The 17482-nt window shown below is 44.5% G+C and overlaps 1 protein-coding gene and 1 long non-coding RNA gene across 7 annotated transcripts in view; one reads left to right on the top strand and one right to left on the bottom strand.

Annotated features, from left to right (window-relative positions):
• pex5la (peroxisomal biogenesis factor 5-like a) overlaps positions 1-17482 on the top strand; it is a 106076-nt gene that overhangs the window by 73559 nt on the left and 15035 nt on the right. For all 6 annotated transcript variants that reach the window (XM_085152178.1, XM_085152179.1, XM_085152175.1 and 3 more), the window contains 4 exons: positions 10098-10214; positions 11854-11997; positions 14800-14870; positions 17302-17482. The exon at positions 17302-17482 is cut by the window's right edge and continues 38 nt beyond it. In XM_085152178.1, coding sequence (XP_085008304.1) covers positions 10098-10214; positions 11854-11997; positions 14800-14870; positions 17302-17482 — 513 coding nt within the window. The remainder of the gene's footprint in view (positions 1-10097; positions 10215-11853; positions 11998-14799; positions 14871-17301) is intronic.
• On the bottom strand, positions 1247-9687 carry LOC146490573 (uncharacterized). The gene is made up of 2 exons (XR_014872492.1): positions 5491-9687; positions 1247-4523 (listed from the first exon to the last, which is right to left on the bottom strand). It is a non-coding gene; the product is annotated as an uncharacterized LOC146490573 (long non-coding RNA).

Here is a 17482-nt window from a genome sequence, read left to right as displayed (position 1 = left end):
TTTTTAGGACTTCCTGATAATAATGAATTACAGTCGTCCAGCCTGGAAGCAATAAATGCATGAACTAGTTTTTCAGCGTCACTCTGAGACAGGATATTTCTAACTTTAGAGATGTTGCACAAATGGAAGAAAGCAGTCTTACATATTTGTTTAATATGTGTGTTGAAGGACATATCCTGGTCAAAAATGACTCCAAGGTTCCTCACAGTGTTACTGGAGGCCAAGGTAATGCCATCCAGAGTAAGAATCTGGTTAGATACCATATTTCTAAGCTTTTCAGCGCCGAGTACAATGACCTCAGTTTTATCTGAGTTAAGAAGCAGAAAGTTAGTGGCCATCCAAGTCTTTATGTCTTTAAGACATTCCTGCAGTTTAACTAATTGGTGTGTGTTATCTGGCTTCATGGACAGATAGAGCTGGGTGTCATCTGCATAGCAGTGTAAATGTATGCTATGTCTTCTAATGATGCTGCCTAGGGGAAGCATGTATAATGTAAACAGAATTGGTCCTAGCACTGAACCCTGTGGAACTCCATAATTAACCTCAGTGTGTGAAGAGGACTCTCCATTTACATGCACAAATTGGAGTCTATTAGATAGATATGATACAAACCACTGCAGTGCAGTACCTGTAATACCTACAGCATGTTCTAATCGCTCTAACAGGATATTATGGTCAACAGTATCGAACGCTACACTGAGGTCTAGCAGGACAAGCACAGAGATGAGTCCACTGTCAGAGGCCATAAGAAGATCATTTGTAACCTTCACTAAAGCTGTTTCTGTGCTGTGATGAACTCTGAAACCTGACTGAAACTCTTCAAATAAACCATTCCTCTGCAGATGATCTGTTAGCTGTTTGACAACTACTCTTTCAAGGATGTTTGATATAAAGGAAGGTTGGAGATTGGCCTATAATTAGCTAAGACTGCTGGGTCTAGAGATGCTTTTTGATTAAAGGTTTAACTACAGCCAGCTTGAAGGCCTGTGGTACATAGCTGATTATTAGAGATAGTTGATCATATTTAAGATCGAAGAATTAATCAATGGCAGGACTTCTTTGAGCAGTTTTGTAGGAATGGGGTCTAAAAGACACGTTGATGGTTTGGAGGAAGTAATTAGACATCTTTTTTAAAATAAAACACATTAAACTATGTCGTTATTTATTTAACAAAAGTGAAAGAAGCAGCGTGTAAAGGACAGCCTTCCAGTTCTGAGGTTGTATTTTTCAAATCAGCTAGGAAGAGATTAATTTTCTTGTCCTGTCGGGTCACCGTGAAACATGAAACACTTCTTACTCGCTTCTGTTTCTTCCTAAAGTATCACTTTTCAAATTCTTTGGCCTCTAAGTTACTATTTGACCCAACGATTACACGAACAACACAAAAGATTTCCCTGTAAATGTTTGTTGTTTTCAAACAGGTTTGTTTTATAACGTTACATCATAGTCACTAGGTACAAATACACCAAAAACACTGACTTTCTAAGATAACAGACACAACCATGAAGGTTGTGTTTTTGTAGTAAAGTCCCTGCACTGCTGAAGGTTACAATAGACTGCTGCACACCGAGCTGTGTGCAATGATCAATAAATAACAGAAGTGAGAGCAGCAGTAAGCGAGTAGAGTGGCCCGTTCGGGGATCCATCCCAAACTTGACGATGATGTTTCATATTAGCGAAAAGCTGCATCCACCCAAACACCTGTGCAGGTTCTGGTCCGGTGGCAGATAAATGATGAGCTTTAGAGATTCTCCGAGCTTCTGAGAACGGCGTATCGATTCGTAACAGTACCTCACAGCCTCGATCGAGGAGCCTGAGTGCTGGCCTTCACTTGATGCGAGCCGTCAGCCATTTTGGCTTCACTTGCCAATGTCAAAGACCTTAATCGCATAATTTCAATTTAAGCAGCTGTGCATATGCATGCTCGTTCATACTTACAAAGACACAGCACAGAGAGAACATTAAATCAGCACAGCGTCTTTCTTCCAATTCATTCAATTAGACGAAGCAGCCAAATGTAAGAAAATTAGGACCCGGGGAGGATTCGTGGAATAATCGTCTAAATAAGATTCAGTTTACGAAGCTGGCACTTATGGGAACCTGTAAGCTTATGCCTGCAGTGCCTTTGCACATAAAATCTGTGGGAAAGGGAGGATAAAGGGGCTACTAACTATACAGGGGAGATGTAAAGTATGCACAGTGCATGTCACACGAGGACGCCGTAAATTACTCTGAGCTGATGACAACGTAATGCCTTCATTAAACAGAGAAGCCCTGAAATTGCTGCAGGCTAAATTGTGACTTTGGGAAACAGCGTTTTGGCTGAGGGGCATCAGAAAGGTCCTACAGTGGTGATAACAGCGAGACGAAGGTGACTGCGCACCCTCCCGTTTGATTAAAGCGGCAGCGGCTTCAATTTTATCTGACAGAATATTAGTCTGAGCCAGTCGTGGGTTAAGTTGACTTTGTTGCGGCAATGTAGTTGCCGACAAGTTAGAGATGCAGCCCTGTGATCAAAAGGTCAGCAGTTTTAATCCACAGTCCTCCTGGGGAAAATTAGGGAAAGTAAATGAGTAATGGCTCCACTGCTCCCAACAATCTCCATCTCTGCGCCTCCAGCAGACCACAAAATGTTGGAGCTGTAAAATGTCCAGCGTGAGAATGAAGACGCACAAAGCATCTCCTAAAAAGCATAAATGTACCTGCATTGAAGAAAAATGATATTTATATATTTGATGAGCAGCATGAATGGAAACTTTCAAAATGTGGAGTGCAAAAAGTGAGCCTTTTCCAAAAACTAAGTGTTTAAACAGCACGTTGGGTCACTGAAAAATGAGCCGGTGAAAATCCTTCCAGGATGAAGATTTCAGGAGCTCAGGTTCTGTGTTTACATGTGTAACATCCTGTGTTTAGCATGGCCCTGTTTGTAGGCTTCCTATATGTAGGCCAGTATCTGTATACAGGGCTACATCACCACATTAGATTAGCTCTCAGCTATTTTTTAAAATTGAAAGCAGAAAAAAAGTATTTGTAGGCTAACATGGAAACATAAGTGAAAAATAAAGAAAATCCATCAAACTATAAGCTATAGTGCGGTATGTAAGATTCTGTCCCTTTATCTACTTTGATACCAAAAAAGCTTCATTTGGCTGTTAATTAAACTTTTATGTACTTTAGTGAAATATGTATTTGACCCCCGATCCAGGGGGCGAACTCTTGATGGCGAGCACAGCGGTGAGATGTTTCCTGTAATTGGTCACCAGGTTTGCACAGATCTCAGAGGTGATTTCTGCCCACTCGTCGTCACAGAAACTCTAAATCCTTTCAGGTCTTTTGGTTGGTGCTCGGTAACTCAGCGCTTCAGCTGCCTGGTTGTCTGTGACTGATTTCTGATTAAGGACTGGCTCGACCACTTGATGACCTTAATGTGCTTCTTCTTCAACTGCTCCTTTGTTGCCTGGGCAGGGCGTTTGGGTCACTGTTGGGTGATTGTAGAAAACCCATCCACGACCCATTTTTGAAGGAAGGAGGCTCCAAGATTTTATGGTACGTGGTCACATCCTAAATATGGTGACGTCATCCTGGACCCGTAGCAGGAAAACAGCCCGAAGCACAAAGTTCTTATAATGCAGACACGGCGGGTCGAGCTGATGCCTCGATTTTGGTTTTATCTAACCACAGGCCTGGACGTGTGCACTCTCCAGCAGGGGGACCTTACAGGCGCTGCAAGATTTCAATCCGTTACAGTATAATTGTCATGAACTGCTGTGTGGCAGGCAGGAGATTAAAGCAGACTCACGGAAGCAGCACGTGAAAAAAGCACAGCTTTAGTGCTGGAAAAAGGCAAAACGGTACAAAACTAAACTGGGAGATTGTAATGATCAGTCACACTGGGATCACACAGCTGTGAGGGAGATCAACCAGCGCAGGTAGACACTAAATACAACAGGGATAACGAGGGAAGTGAGGACACACGGGGAACACAGCTGACACGAATCACCTACACAGAGGAAGCAAAACAAGACACGAACATGGGAACACGACCTTCACAATAAAACAGGAAACAGGAATGGAGGAGCGGGCAGGCTAAAGGGAGCGACGGTGCAGATCTGATGGGGAAACATGAACATCATGAAGTGAAACAAGAACTCACACAATTAAATAAACACAGTTGGCAGGGACACAACAACCAAAAGCTAAACAGAATAATTTGCAAGCTCCTTTGACTACGATGACCTGGATGACTGAGAACCTTCACAGATAAACAGAATAACCAACCGAGGCGCTACAGGATCAACCGTAGACTAACCAAGTGGACTAACGTGATACAAAATGACAAAAACCACGAGAAAACTCACTGACAACAAAAGAGCCGGGACAATAATGTGTTACCAACGGTGCTGGTGGTGGCTGTGGTCCCAGTTACCTTCAAACTTGTGTTTGGCTGATCCTCCACTTTCATCATCATCATCCTTGTATGGAGCTCCAGAACGAAGGCGACTGATTTTTTATTGCTTCCATTTCTAGATAAGAGATAAGATAAAACTTTATTAATCCCTCGGGTGGGTTCCTCTGGGAAATTCGGTTTCCCACCAACAGTTGGTCTTGTAGCCGACTCCATTTACATGCATAATGGCTTCAGATCAGGTTGATTACCTGTAATCATGAAACACGGGCTCACAGGCAATCACTGGTGGCCAGACTTCCAGCTATTCAGTGGGATCAAGTGCTTATTTCACTCAGTGACATTCAAATCCATTCATAACTTTTATTTAATGCATTTTTTCTACATTTTGTTATTTTCTCTGTCACTATTAAAATGAAACTACCATAAAACATTACAGCTGCTATCAAATAATACACTGCAGTGTCTACTACAGTGAGGAAGAACACAATAAGGAAGTCGGTCCTGAAGGTCACATCTTCACTATAATAAAAGAAGCAAACTTTGTTGCTACTCCGGTTCAACCTAGAGTAAGCATCTTTCATTCCAGTTTGTTTGCAATCAGCCACAAACCTACATGAAAAAGCCGTCACTGCAGTAGATCTACGTGCTGTTATCAAAGAGAAGGTCTGCCAAAACGCACTGACAGCACTTTGTCCACAGCAGTGCATTTTACTCGTCTCTGAGTGACATTATCGGGACTCTAGCTTCCTATTTTTGTCTCGCTGACCAAGGACTTGGCCTCGCAGCACAGGAGTGGGTGGCTCGTTAACATTAAAAGGCCAGGCCAGTCCTGCTCCGGAGATGAGAAGAGTCCTTTTTCCTGGAGTCTGCTGCTGTGTCACTGGAAAATAATGAGACCTGGGCAAAGTGGATAAGTAACCCTGTTCAAGTACTTGTTTTCTTCCAAAGACTGTCTCAACAGTTCAAACTGGCATCCTGTTAGGTTATCATCGCAATTTCAACATCACAAGGAACAAAACAAGATAACATTCATTTATGGATTATTAGCATTTTTCAGTTAGTGAAAAGCAGGAAATATTCACTGTAGTTGGATGAAGTTGGTCTGATGGTTCCAAAAGCTTTGAAGCCTGTGGGTCTCCTGTGGGTCTGTGTGGGTCTCCCGTGGGTCTCCTGTGGGTCTCCCGTGGGTCTCCTGTGGGTCTGTGTGGGTCTCCCGTGGGTCTCCTGTGGGTCTCCTGTGGGTCTCCTGTGGGTCTGTGTGGGTCTCCTGTGGGTCTCCTGTGGGTCTCCTGTGGGTCTCCCTTCCCTCTGCACCTGGTGATAAAGTCGTTTGTATAAATGCAGACATAAGATCTGAACTCGTCCATAACATAAAGTTTCATGTTGCTGTTTGAATGCTAACTATGCGGGTTTACACGTGAGTGTGCATCTCTACCTTTATATTGAGTCTATAAGTCCACCTGTGTTTACCTGTGTTACAGTAACGATAATGCAAAAGGGTATTTCTAATCATTTATTATAAATAATTATGGCTGTTTTTCCTCTCAGGCCTAAGATAAATACATTGCACCTTTCGTTTTTTAGCTGACTTATCGAGAACTTTCATTACAAACGACCTTCTCAGCCATTTCCCTGCATTCATCACCTCAGCCCGTTTGAGGAGCATTAATTGGACTCTAAAGGCAAAACACAAGTATAGTTTTTCCAAAAGTAGGCGACACAAACAGCGATGTGCGAGGCTGCTAAGATTATTGCTGTTGTTAATAATGTATTCATGAAGCAACTAATGAAACCCGCCTCATTTACAAGCGGCGACATGTTTGTGGTGGGAGCTCTCTGTCTCTTTCACGTAACACTTCATCAGAGCTGCTGAAATTAGAGTCGCAGCCGTGGCCTCGCTCCAGTCGTACGCAGGATATAATTACCTCGCTGTGTCTTTGCCTTGTTCCTCATAATTAAACTGCCAATGCCAGTGTTGGAAACATCCGTCACAGCATTATGAAGAAATATGAACTTCTTGTCACTTCACAACATGCATGTGTGTTTACTCGATTTTAATTCTCCGAGCAATTTACTGAGCGGCACTGCAAGCAGTTTACCGTCTACGACTTGGAAACATGGAGATGATGAGTAGGTAACAGGCCAATGCAGGCCCTGCGATAAAAATAATGAAAACCATTAAAGCCGTAATATTTAAATTACCTGCCATAAAAATCTATTATAAGAACATGAAGATGGACACTGCAGGAAGCCAGGAGGAAATGATGCTGTGCAGGGAATCGGGATTCGGGAATGGGACTAACACCTGGAAGATCATACGACCGCAATATTGTGGATTTTAATTTATTTTAAGTAAATGGTAGTTTCCTGATCTTGTACTGATTTTAGGGGTAAAACTGTATTCTAGCATTATATTATTAGCACTAAGGAAAAGGGTCGGAGTCATTGTTGACCTTCAGCTGTGTATTTTTACACACTTTGTAGCTGCGCTGATAGTGGTGCAAACGAGCTGCTGGGCATCTTTTCTCCATTATGTTCTGTAGCACAGGAAACATCCTGACACCAAGATAGCCATGAATAATACAAGCCTGTAATAACAGCCAATCATTAAGCCCGTCAGCCTGTAATAACAGCCAATCATTAAGCCCGTCAGACTCATGCACGACTAACGTGTGCTGGTCACTTTCAGCAGGACATTTTAAGGACTTCCTGCTATGATACTCGCAGTTCTCACGCTGGATCACGCTGGTCACACTTTGTATATCAGTTCGATTTAAATGTTTGCTTAAACTTAGAGTACGATGTGTGAAGGAGAGATGAGAAACACATTATTTACATGTGGAGTTCAGATTTGGGCACAGACAGATTCATTAGCTCAGCTGTTTAACCCTCTCCAGGCAGGCGTTGCTGATTTGCAACAGTTAAAAACAACCTGATTACCAACATACATAATGAGTTTTACTCAGAAGCACCACTGCAGGACTTGGTTGTGCATCAGCAACACAAAGTTTAATTTGAGCCTGAGAGGGTTAATAGAGGGCGCACGGCAGTATTTAAGAGGGACCAGAGGAAAAGATGCTTGTTGTTGAAGGGATTTGGTGGCTTCAGCCCAGATGATACTCTTCTGTTGCACCACACACACCAGTGACAACAAACATGCTAAACAACATGATGCAGCGACACAGGGCTACGACACAAACTCACATCTTTGTTCTGCTTTTAATGGTTTTCAATAAATATTGTTTACAGCTAAATAAATGAGCTGATAACCTTCAACAGCGCTGTTTCTAAATGTAAACAGCTGCTCGACCTCCAAATTTCTGCCGCAAACACGACGCTCTGATGCTTCCTGACGGAGCCGACAGCGAAGGCTCCCCTCGATGCAATTTGTGTGCACGTCAGCAGTCTGCAATTACCTGCCACCTCTCACCACGAGGGGCCACAGCGTGGCCTTGATGTCAATCAAAAGGAACATTTCCTGTGGAGATCTGAGACCTTTGACACAAACACATGTGTCCTTATAGCAGGTCTCTCTGACCCTGCTTGCTTCTCACACACGCATGTACTGTGTGCAGCGCTGTCATGATGAGTTTCTGAGGACTGAATAAGTCCCAGGAAGCTGCTCTGCTCAGCTTCCTGTTCTTTGCTCTGCTTCTGACAGGAAGGCGCTCACAAATCATGAAATAAACCAGCTGGAAAGAAAAAAGTGGCCATGCAGAGGATTCGTGTTTTGCATGAAAGGCAGTCGACAGGCATGTACGTGAAGAGAAATGGGACCGCACACCAAAAACTGCCCGATCACGTTCACTGTGTACATAAATAGAAAGAGGACAGGAACTTGTAAGCTGCATGGCTGCACACCACACAACCATGCATCCAAAACTTCAAGTTTTGTCTTCAAATGTAATAACAGACAGTTTACCAGGACTTGTACTCGCCCCATGCCATGCCTCCTGTCCTGTAGGTTTCTCTTCAGCCTCTTTACGCCGTTCCTTCTGATGACATCCCTAACAGCTCATCTGTTTAGCGACACTGCAATCGGTTTACCTGCGGCACGCACTGCAAACAATTCGGGTCTCAGCACAGCTGGGAAGCAGCGCTATGCATGACCTGTAATCTGGAACATAAAGGGAAGTGGCACAAACAAATAAACAAAAAGCAAAGGAGGTTAGTCCGCCCTTACACGACTCACTCTCAATCAATAACCGTCTTCACGGCTGGACGGACACCAAAACAAAATTACAAATCAATCAAAAGAAACAAAAAAGGACAGCAGAGACCGCACAGCTGAAAACACAAACAACATTATGGATTAAAATATTACCCAATAAAATATAAATTTTATGAAACCATTCAAAATCACAAAGCTAAAACACTCAATATACAATATTGATCCGTCTCCCTGCGCGCAGTCGATCGAGGGATTGATCAATTCTATTAAAACCCGTGGTCACACTAAAAGTCCAGCGACACACATTAAAAATGGGCGCCTACAGTAACACATGATCCAAACAAGATGGCAAAAGTCTCTTACCGACAGTATGCCCACTCCCACCCGAGCGCTGACCTCACCCCACACACCCACTACCTTTTCACAGCTCTTCAGCCAATCACCTGGCAGAGAGCAACAAACTGCAGGTGACACTTGTTCGGTTTTCTTAAAGCCTCTTTGAAGTGTTTATCGGTCTGCTACCATAATAAATAAATACATCAGTTTCTTATATTTAGCAGTCTTGCCGTTAATTACATTACAGTAAGATGTCGTATTCCAGGGTTATTGCAAAACAACAACCTCTGGTTGATTAATTGACGGCATAAACAAACATTTAAAAGGTTCCCTGTGCAGGCTTTGATTTCCTGTCAGAAGAAATGTTAGAAATGCTCCAGGAAGCAAACTCCCACATCACTCTGACAGCCTTCGGTCTGCTGATGGAAAGGTTCAAATATCATCCTGATAGAGTCCTTAAGTCCAGCTCTGTCAAGGAGATGTGAACGTTTTGTGTTTCTGATCGTCTTAGAAAGAACAGACCAAGATTAAAATATGTAAACTATTGAACAGCAGAAACTTCAGGTTTAGCTGCTGTTTTGAAGAATTAACCGCTTCTGCTGAAAGAAGGTGCCGCGTGTTTTATTCTGGTCTTCATGCATTTCCTGCAGCTGCATTTCGAGCACAAAGCGTTTTTCCTCTAAACTCTGCCGTGACATGCAGATGTGATGAGTCATCAGGAGTGTTGGTCTATACGTTACAGCGAGTAAACAGGGCAGACGTGACATTTCCAACAGTAAATGGTAAATGGCCTGTATTTATATAGCGCTTTTACTAGTCCCGCCTAGGGACCCCAAAGCGCTTTTACACGTCCAGTCATCCACCCATTCACACACTGGTGGAGGCAAGCTACAGTTGTAGCCACAGCTGCCCTGGGGCAGACTGACAGAAGCGAGGCTGCCATATCGCGCCATTCTGGCCAACACCAGTAGGCAACGGGTGAAGTGTCTTGCCCAAGGACACAACGACCGAGACTGTCCGAGCCGGGGCTCGAACCGGCAACCTTCCGATTACAAGGCAAACTCCCAACTCTTGAGCCACGATCGCCCTAGTAGGGTGAGAGCTAACTATTCCCTCATTTCCCCCTGTCTCCTTCCTTCCTTTGTTCTTGATCTGTGTCCTCTCTCTCTCTGATGTGTGCAGTCAGACACCGAGTTCTGGGATAAGATGCAGGCAGAGTGGGAAGAGCTGGCTCGGCGAAACTGGCTGACGGAAAACGAGCAGGCGCAGATTCCCTCCACTGTGTCTCCGTACGAGAAGGTCAGTATCATTAAAATGTTACTCAGCGCGCAGATCTGTCCTGATGACAGCGATGCAGGAACATGCAGAGCTGCGTGTGCGCTGAGAGTGAAAGTTTATCAGTGTGCAGTATGTTTACATCTGACATCTATAAAAACCAGAAACCAAGTTTTATCAGCCTTTGTGGATCAACATTTAAAATATCTGAGCTGTTTACCGTCTTCCACTTTAATTTAGTGTCCAATCCTCACAATGCGCATGAGGGAGGATTTATGATTAGTAAGAGGCCTTGAAGTCTCAAAGTGATGAATGAGTGAGCAACGGAGGGATAGAAACAGGCGTGATTAATGGAGGCGTGTCACCCGGAGGTTAACGGTCAACTATCAGAGACTTTGAGGTTCCTGTAATGCACCGAGCTTCGTGGATCCAGAACTTTTATATGTGTGAACGGGTTTTAAAAATGAGTCTAAACCAGTGTTAAACTACTCCGTGTTGTGAAGTCTCAGTCACACATACCTGTGAGCACTGGTATCCATGCAAAGATGATTAGTATTGTTCTTTGCTAATTAGTATTAGTGTGGGTCACAATTAGTACTTAGTATTAGTACTAGTGGTTGCCAGTAGTTACTGGAGGTCGCTGTGAAACTGGTCCTTAAAGACCAGCCAGTGATGCCATCACTACCAGTTACTACACTGTCGGTTAGCATTAGCTGATAACAGCGGTCACCTCCAGTTTGTGTGGAAGATACCTAACTGTCTGCCAGCGCTGGCTAACTACTGGCTAAGATTGTGAACCTGTGGCGTGTAACCGGTCAAACTTCACTAGCTAGGAGGCCAAATAGTCTGTGCAGACAAGTTGCCTCTTCCATGTAAGCTGCAGGCAACCTGCTAGTGACCAAAGAATTTAAATAGAAGTTTCCAGAAACATAGCCAACAACCATTAGCCGGGTTGTTGGGGAATATGGTTTCACCGAGAGTCAGCTGGTGAATGCTGTGCCACAAAGGGATGAGGTTTCTCTGGGTCTGTTTGTTCGATTCCCTATTGTGCATGAGAAGAGTGACAACTTGAAAACCCAAGAGTGAAACAGCTAAGGCTGCTTATTTTACTGAAAGCAGCACAGATAATTAAAGTCTAAAATGTGCCATTCTGAAGAAGAAACATACAAAAGTAATAATTTAGTTCGTCGTTCACGCCAGATTGATCAACACGACTTGTTAATATGTTGTGATGTAACAAAGCCTGCACACTGACCTGCATGTTTGCCGCATCACAATGACGTTTTCCCGAGTTTCAGAGGACGAGCGCATGTCTGAGCAGCACGCATCACCCAACAGCTGACCTTCTTATGCCAGGAAATCATGTGAGATCAGACTTTGTATTGATCCCAGCGTAGCGCTCGTTCTTAAAGAAAAATCTGTTTCATCGTGCTCAAAAGCACGCAACACACCAGGGTAATCACCGTTTGAAAATGCAAAGTTTAACATTTAAAGAGAGCAGACAAACCCGGGGGAGCTCAGTCCAGGTTTGATGTGAAGGAGAAAAGATCAATTCCTGCTCTTTTGCTTAAATATACAACTGCACAGGACGCTTGGTTTGCATCGGAGTAATAGAAGCGAAACTGACGCTGTGCTTGTTTTTATCTTCTCTTCCTGCTGATAGGGTTACTACTTCCACACAGATAATCCTTATAAGGACTTGCCTAATGCATTCGAAGAGGGACTGAAGAAATCCCGAGAGGGAGACTTGCCAAACGCTGTGCTTTTGCTGGAAGCAGCTGTCCTACAGGACCCTCACGATTCAGAGGTGAATTCTGCTAATACATGCACAGAGCTGTCAACACACACACTGTTTACCCAGTCAAGTCAGCAGCAGAGCTCTTCATATTGACAGACATTTGTACACTTTTAGAGTAGCCTTACGCCGGCTAACTGGACGGGATCACTGAGGCTGTCATTGCAAAGCTAAATCCTCCCCTGCTAGAGGAAGAATGCCTCACTGACCACTGATTTGGTAGGCAGCACCCACAGGCTCGACGCTGATTGCCTGCAGAGGTCAGGTCTTTTAAAAATAGTTGTTTACTGTAGCAAAAAATACTCGACTTGCACTTGATGAGAATTTGCCCAGTGCGATGAACAGTAGCTCATTCTGCAGAGTTTCTCCTTTTTGTATTCCTCCCATTTCAACGGCGTGACCTCTTTCCGAGCTGAAAGAGCAAAGCCTTCATTCAAAGTACTTCCCCTGGAAGATACAGAAATGTGCCAGTTATTCCGAGGAGAGGATTATCCCGCGGTATATGGAGCTAATACGATTCCAGATTTCCTTGTAGGGCACGCAGTGGCTTATTGGCCGACTGCGAAGACCTCCGAATCATTCAGAAATCATTTGGCGCCTGGTTTCAAAGAGCTGAACAAAAAGAGCACGCAGCGAGATTAGAACAGGTTATTAAATGGGCCCTTACACATCATACAGTGGGTCTAATCTCATAATCAGGATTGGGTTTCAGGTTCGTTATATCATTGTCTGGCCTCTTGTGTTGATGAAGGCCTAATTCAAGTCAGTGTCGTCCCTCTAACACGTAAACATATTCAGATTAAAGATGACAGTCTTTAATCTGTGGGATAATAATCTGCTCAGCTGAGCAGCAGGAGGGACGATAATCAGCTGCTTTGGGCAACGATGAGACAACCCCAAAACAGGAAGCTGTTTTCCTTCCTTCTTGTTTTCACTAGTTTTGCATTCAGGGTCAGTGTTACTACTGGTAGCATGAGGCCATACCTGGACCCTACAGAGGTCGGTAGTAACTCCTCCTCCAGGAAGGCTCACCAGTACGTACCATTGCAGGGAGGTTATCTACCAGCACAGCCTCGAGAGACTGGGGCAGATTGGGGTGTGCCGAGTTACACAGGAAATGGCAGAAAACGAGGGGCAAGAGAAATCTGGAGAGATGAATCCGAATGTGAAATATTTTGGTTGAAAGTGTTGACAGCATGTATGGAGGAGCAGCACTGAGTGTCTACAGCCAGCTTTTAAACACGGTGGAGGCACAATCGTGGATGCTGTTACCTTCACACTTTGATCCACTGTTGTCATCTATAAAGCATCTGATTGGCAGGAGCTTCATGTGTCAGCATGACAGCGATGCCAAACACCATGCCAACACCATGCCAAACACGATGCCAAACACGATGCCAAACACGATGCCCAACACCATGCCAAACACGATGCCAAACACGATGCCAAACACGAAGCCAAACACGATGCCAAACACGAAGCCAAACACGATGCCAAACACGATGCCAAACACGAAGCCAAACACGATGCCAAACACGAAGCCAAACACGATGCCAAACACGATGCCCAACACGATGCCCAACACGATGCCAAACGCGATGCCAAACACGATGCCAAACACGAAGCCAAACACGATGCCAAACACGAAGCCAAACGCGATGCCAAACACGATGCCCAACACGATGCCAAACACGATGCCAAACACGATGCCAAACACGAAGCCAAACACCATGCCAAACACCATGCCAAACGCGATGCCCAACACCATGCCAAACACCATGCCCAACACCATGCCAAACACCATGCCCAACACCATGCCCAACACCATGCCAAACACGATGCCAAACACGATGCCAAACACGATGCCAAACACAAAGCCAAACACCATGCCAAACACCATGCCAAACGCGATGCCCAACACCATGCCAAACACCATGCCCAACACCATGCCAAACACCATGCCCAACACCATGCCAAACACCATGCCCAACACCATGCCAAACACCATGCCCAACACCATGCCAAACACCATGCCCAACACCATGCCAAACACCATGCCAAACGCCATGCCAAACGCCATGCCCAACACGATGCCAAACACCATGCCAAACACGAAGCCAAACACGATGCCCAACGTGATGCCCAACACGATGCCAAACGCAATGCCAAACGCAATGCCAAACACGATGCCAAGCCAAACAATGCAGTAAATGCACACCTGGATAGGTACCATCGCGGTTATACACAAAAGAAACTATATTTGCTCTTTTTCAGTTTTACTACATGATATCTGATGGTGTCTGAGGACAACAGTCCAAATAAAACACTGTCAGTCTGAATCATCACTGCATATACCCCAGTTGTACTTCCTTAAAATTAGCTGAAGCTGTGGATGTCTTAACTCAGCGGTCTCCAACCTTTTTTGCCCCACGGATCGGTTTATGCCCGACAATATTTTCATGGACCGGCCTTTAAGGTGTCGCGGATAAATACGACAAAATAAAACTAGTACCGGTACCAAAAAAAAGAAGATTTATTCATAACACACGTGAAAAGACCCAGGGAAACCGAGTAAACGATAAAAACGGTAACAAAATAACGCTGAAAACCGATAAAAACCCTGAAAACCAGACATTTCACACCTGAGCCTCAACTCTCGCGGCCCGGTCCGAGGCCCGGGGGTTGGGGACCGCTGTCTTAACTCACAGGAGCCAGACACCAGCCGTTGCTCCTGCTGTGTCCCCCCTTGAGATCATTGACTGTTTCCACCGTGTGTTTCTTTGTTCTTCACCTGTTTGTATTGTTTTGATGCAGGCCTGGCAAGTCCTGGGGACCACCCAGGCTGAAAATGAGAACGAGCAGGCAGCGATTGTCTCCCTCCAGAGGTAATGACAAACAACTGCATTCATTTAAAACCAAAAATCGCTCGCAGACATTGGAGAACTGTCAGCTGTTGCTGCTCGGGAACACCATATGTTTGCACAAGTGGGACACTGTGGAAATATCATGTGAAACGATGAAGCCCAGCACGTGAAATTTGCCTGCGAGGTTTCACTGAACTGTTAACAGCAGTAGGTTCAGCTAGAACGAAAGTCATAACTATATGTTAAAACAGCATTATAAACTGTGATGGTGTTCTTCTCATAATCAGGATCAGGATCAATAAAGTATCCTGATTATAAGAAGAACTCCATCACAGTTCAGTTATCCTTAAATGGGAGAGCAGGCTCTGGGAGTTTGATTCCTAAAACAGAGACATGGACGGTGATAGCACAGAGCAGAAGCCTCAATGAGAGGTGGCCCACTTTCATTCACACTGGTGACGCCGGAAATGACACCTTTCTGGGAATGTGAGTACCGACAACAGAAAACACAAGAGACAGCCATTCAGGAGGAAGCGTTCTTCCTTCAGGTCCATTTCTCAGAAGAAAGACACCAGACTAGGAAAACGTGACCGCTGTTAGACGTGGAGTACAAACGCTGTGCGCTGTGATGCAGAATATCTTAGTTGGCTGAGCTTCCTGCAGTGCAGCAGAGTCCTGCACGTTCCTTTGTGGTTTGAATGTCTTTGTTATGTGACGGCTCTGCGACGCTCTTTGTGTATGAAGATTAAATGTTTTTAGCTTGTGGTGACAGTGGCATCGTTTCAGATTCACAACACTGCTGGATTTATTTTCATCTGTTTGTTGAATATGTCACATGCTTAACTTTGTTTCGCCATGTTTATGCTTTAATCCAGAACATGAGCTCCACCTGAAAATAAGAATTATCTGTCTTCTTTGACACAAAGGCTACACCGACAGTAGCTGTGATCGAAGGGCAGACTTTAAGATATAACTCGAAAACCGCATCACGTTAACTGTTTAATAATTACTGCCAAGTCCATTTTCAGACAGGTGACTGAAAGGTGGGTTTTTGACGAGGGGAGACCCGCTCCCTTGTTATTCAACAAATTAAGCAGATGAAAGATCTGATTCCAATTGTTCACCTTCTGTTTAGTAGCTGTTTGCTGGAAACTGCCAAAAAGATGAGACGTTATATGTAAAGTTCATCATTAGGCTGGAAAACAAAATAAACATGGAAAGGCCAGTTCATGCCTTCATAAGAAAATCACAGAGGGCTGGAAGAGCTAAAGCAGAGCAGAAGTGTTGATGCAGATGATGCAAAGAGAAAAGTACGGCAAACCGGAGAAATGAAGCAAACCACATCGTCTGTCAAACACAGGAGGCTGTGCTATGGCTCGGGCACAATTGTTTATTGATGGTGTGAGTGATAGAGGTAACAGGATGCACTGGGAAGTGTACAAGGCTATAGCCTCTGCTAAATGGTGCAAAACTGATAGGAAGGATTTCACAGTGCACACCAATGATAAGAAGCATACTGCACATAGCAAGGCAAAGATGGCCGACTCACTTTCAGCAGATCGTGCTCTTTAGTTACTGAAGAGAAAACTGGAGACAGAGATCCCAAAAAGTAACAACAGCAGGAGGTGACGGCCTGGCAGATCATCTCGATGAACAGCTGTCGAGGTACAGGCCGTCACTGACTGCAAAGGAAAAAACTTGTGTCTGACTGTCTGATTATTTTTAAGCCTGTAAAAATGGGGACTAAGTATAAAAATGTCTATAATTCCAGTTTCGTATTTTTGTTAAACGCCTTGAAGTCTGCACTTTGATCACAGCTTAATTGTTTGATTAAAATCCACTGTGACGTGTACGGAGGCAAACAAGGCAACACATCGTGTGAGCATTTATGGGCCTAACTTTATATGCAGTGAATGTCCTGAACAGGGTTCATTTGCAGCGGGGCTGAAATAATTTGGTTTGTGCGAGATTAGGATGGTTTTAAGGAAGCTGGCACATCAGCTGTAGCAAATCTTGTTGAAAGCTAAATCTCGTTTGGCCTCCCCTTTAGTCTTTCGACTAATCCAAGTCGTTCATCCAACGCTGTTCTGTTCTTCTTCCCTTTTCCATTATGAAGTGCCAGCGCAGTGGCAAGCGTCCACGTGATATAACCGGTGATATAACTTCAGCAATCACTAAAACATACTTTCCGTCTCTGGAACAAGCACCCATGCCGTTTTGCCTAAATGCAAAGCTAATTCAAAGCATCAGCTGTGGGTAGCATGCAGACACGACTCTGCAGAGACGGAGCAGGAGAGGTGCTGCTCATTCGCTCTGGCCCAGGAATCATTAGCCTTGGCCTGATGTTCCTCTGCTTCGGCCTGTCCCAATTAATGCTTGTCAAATCTAGATTTCTCTTTGAAGTGAACACCTCACTTGATTTCTCTTCTGAATGAATCGTGTCTCCATCCAGGTGTTTGGAGCTCCACCCAAACAACCTTACAGCCCTCCTGGCTCTGGCAGTGAGCCTGACCAACACTGGTATGCGCCACGATGCCTGTGAGGCCCTCCTCCGCTGGCTGAGACACAATCCCAAGTACAAGCAACTTGTCAAAGGCAAGACTCATCTAACGGGATCTCCAAACTCCCAGCGC

Source organism: Neolamprologus multifasciatus, chromosome 23 (genome assembly GCF_963576455.1).
Source record: "Neolamprologus multifasciatus chromosome 23, fNeoMul1.2, whole genome shotgun sequence".
Classification (NCBI taxonomy): domain Eukaryota; kingdom Metazoa; phylum Chordata; class Actinopteri; order Cichliformes; family Cichlidae; genus Neolamprologus; species Neolamprologus multifasciatus.
Note: the sequence above shows the minus strand (reverse complement) of the source record. Positions and strands in the feature narration are given on the sequence as shown.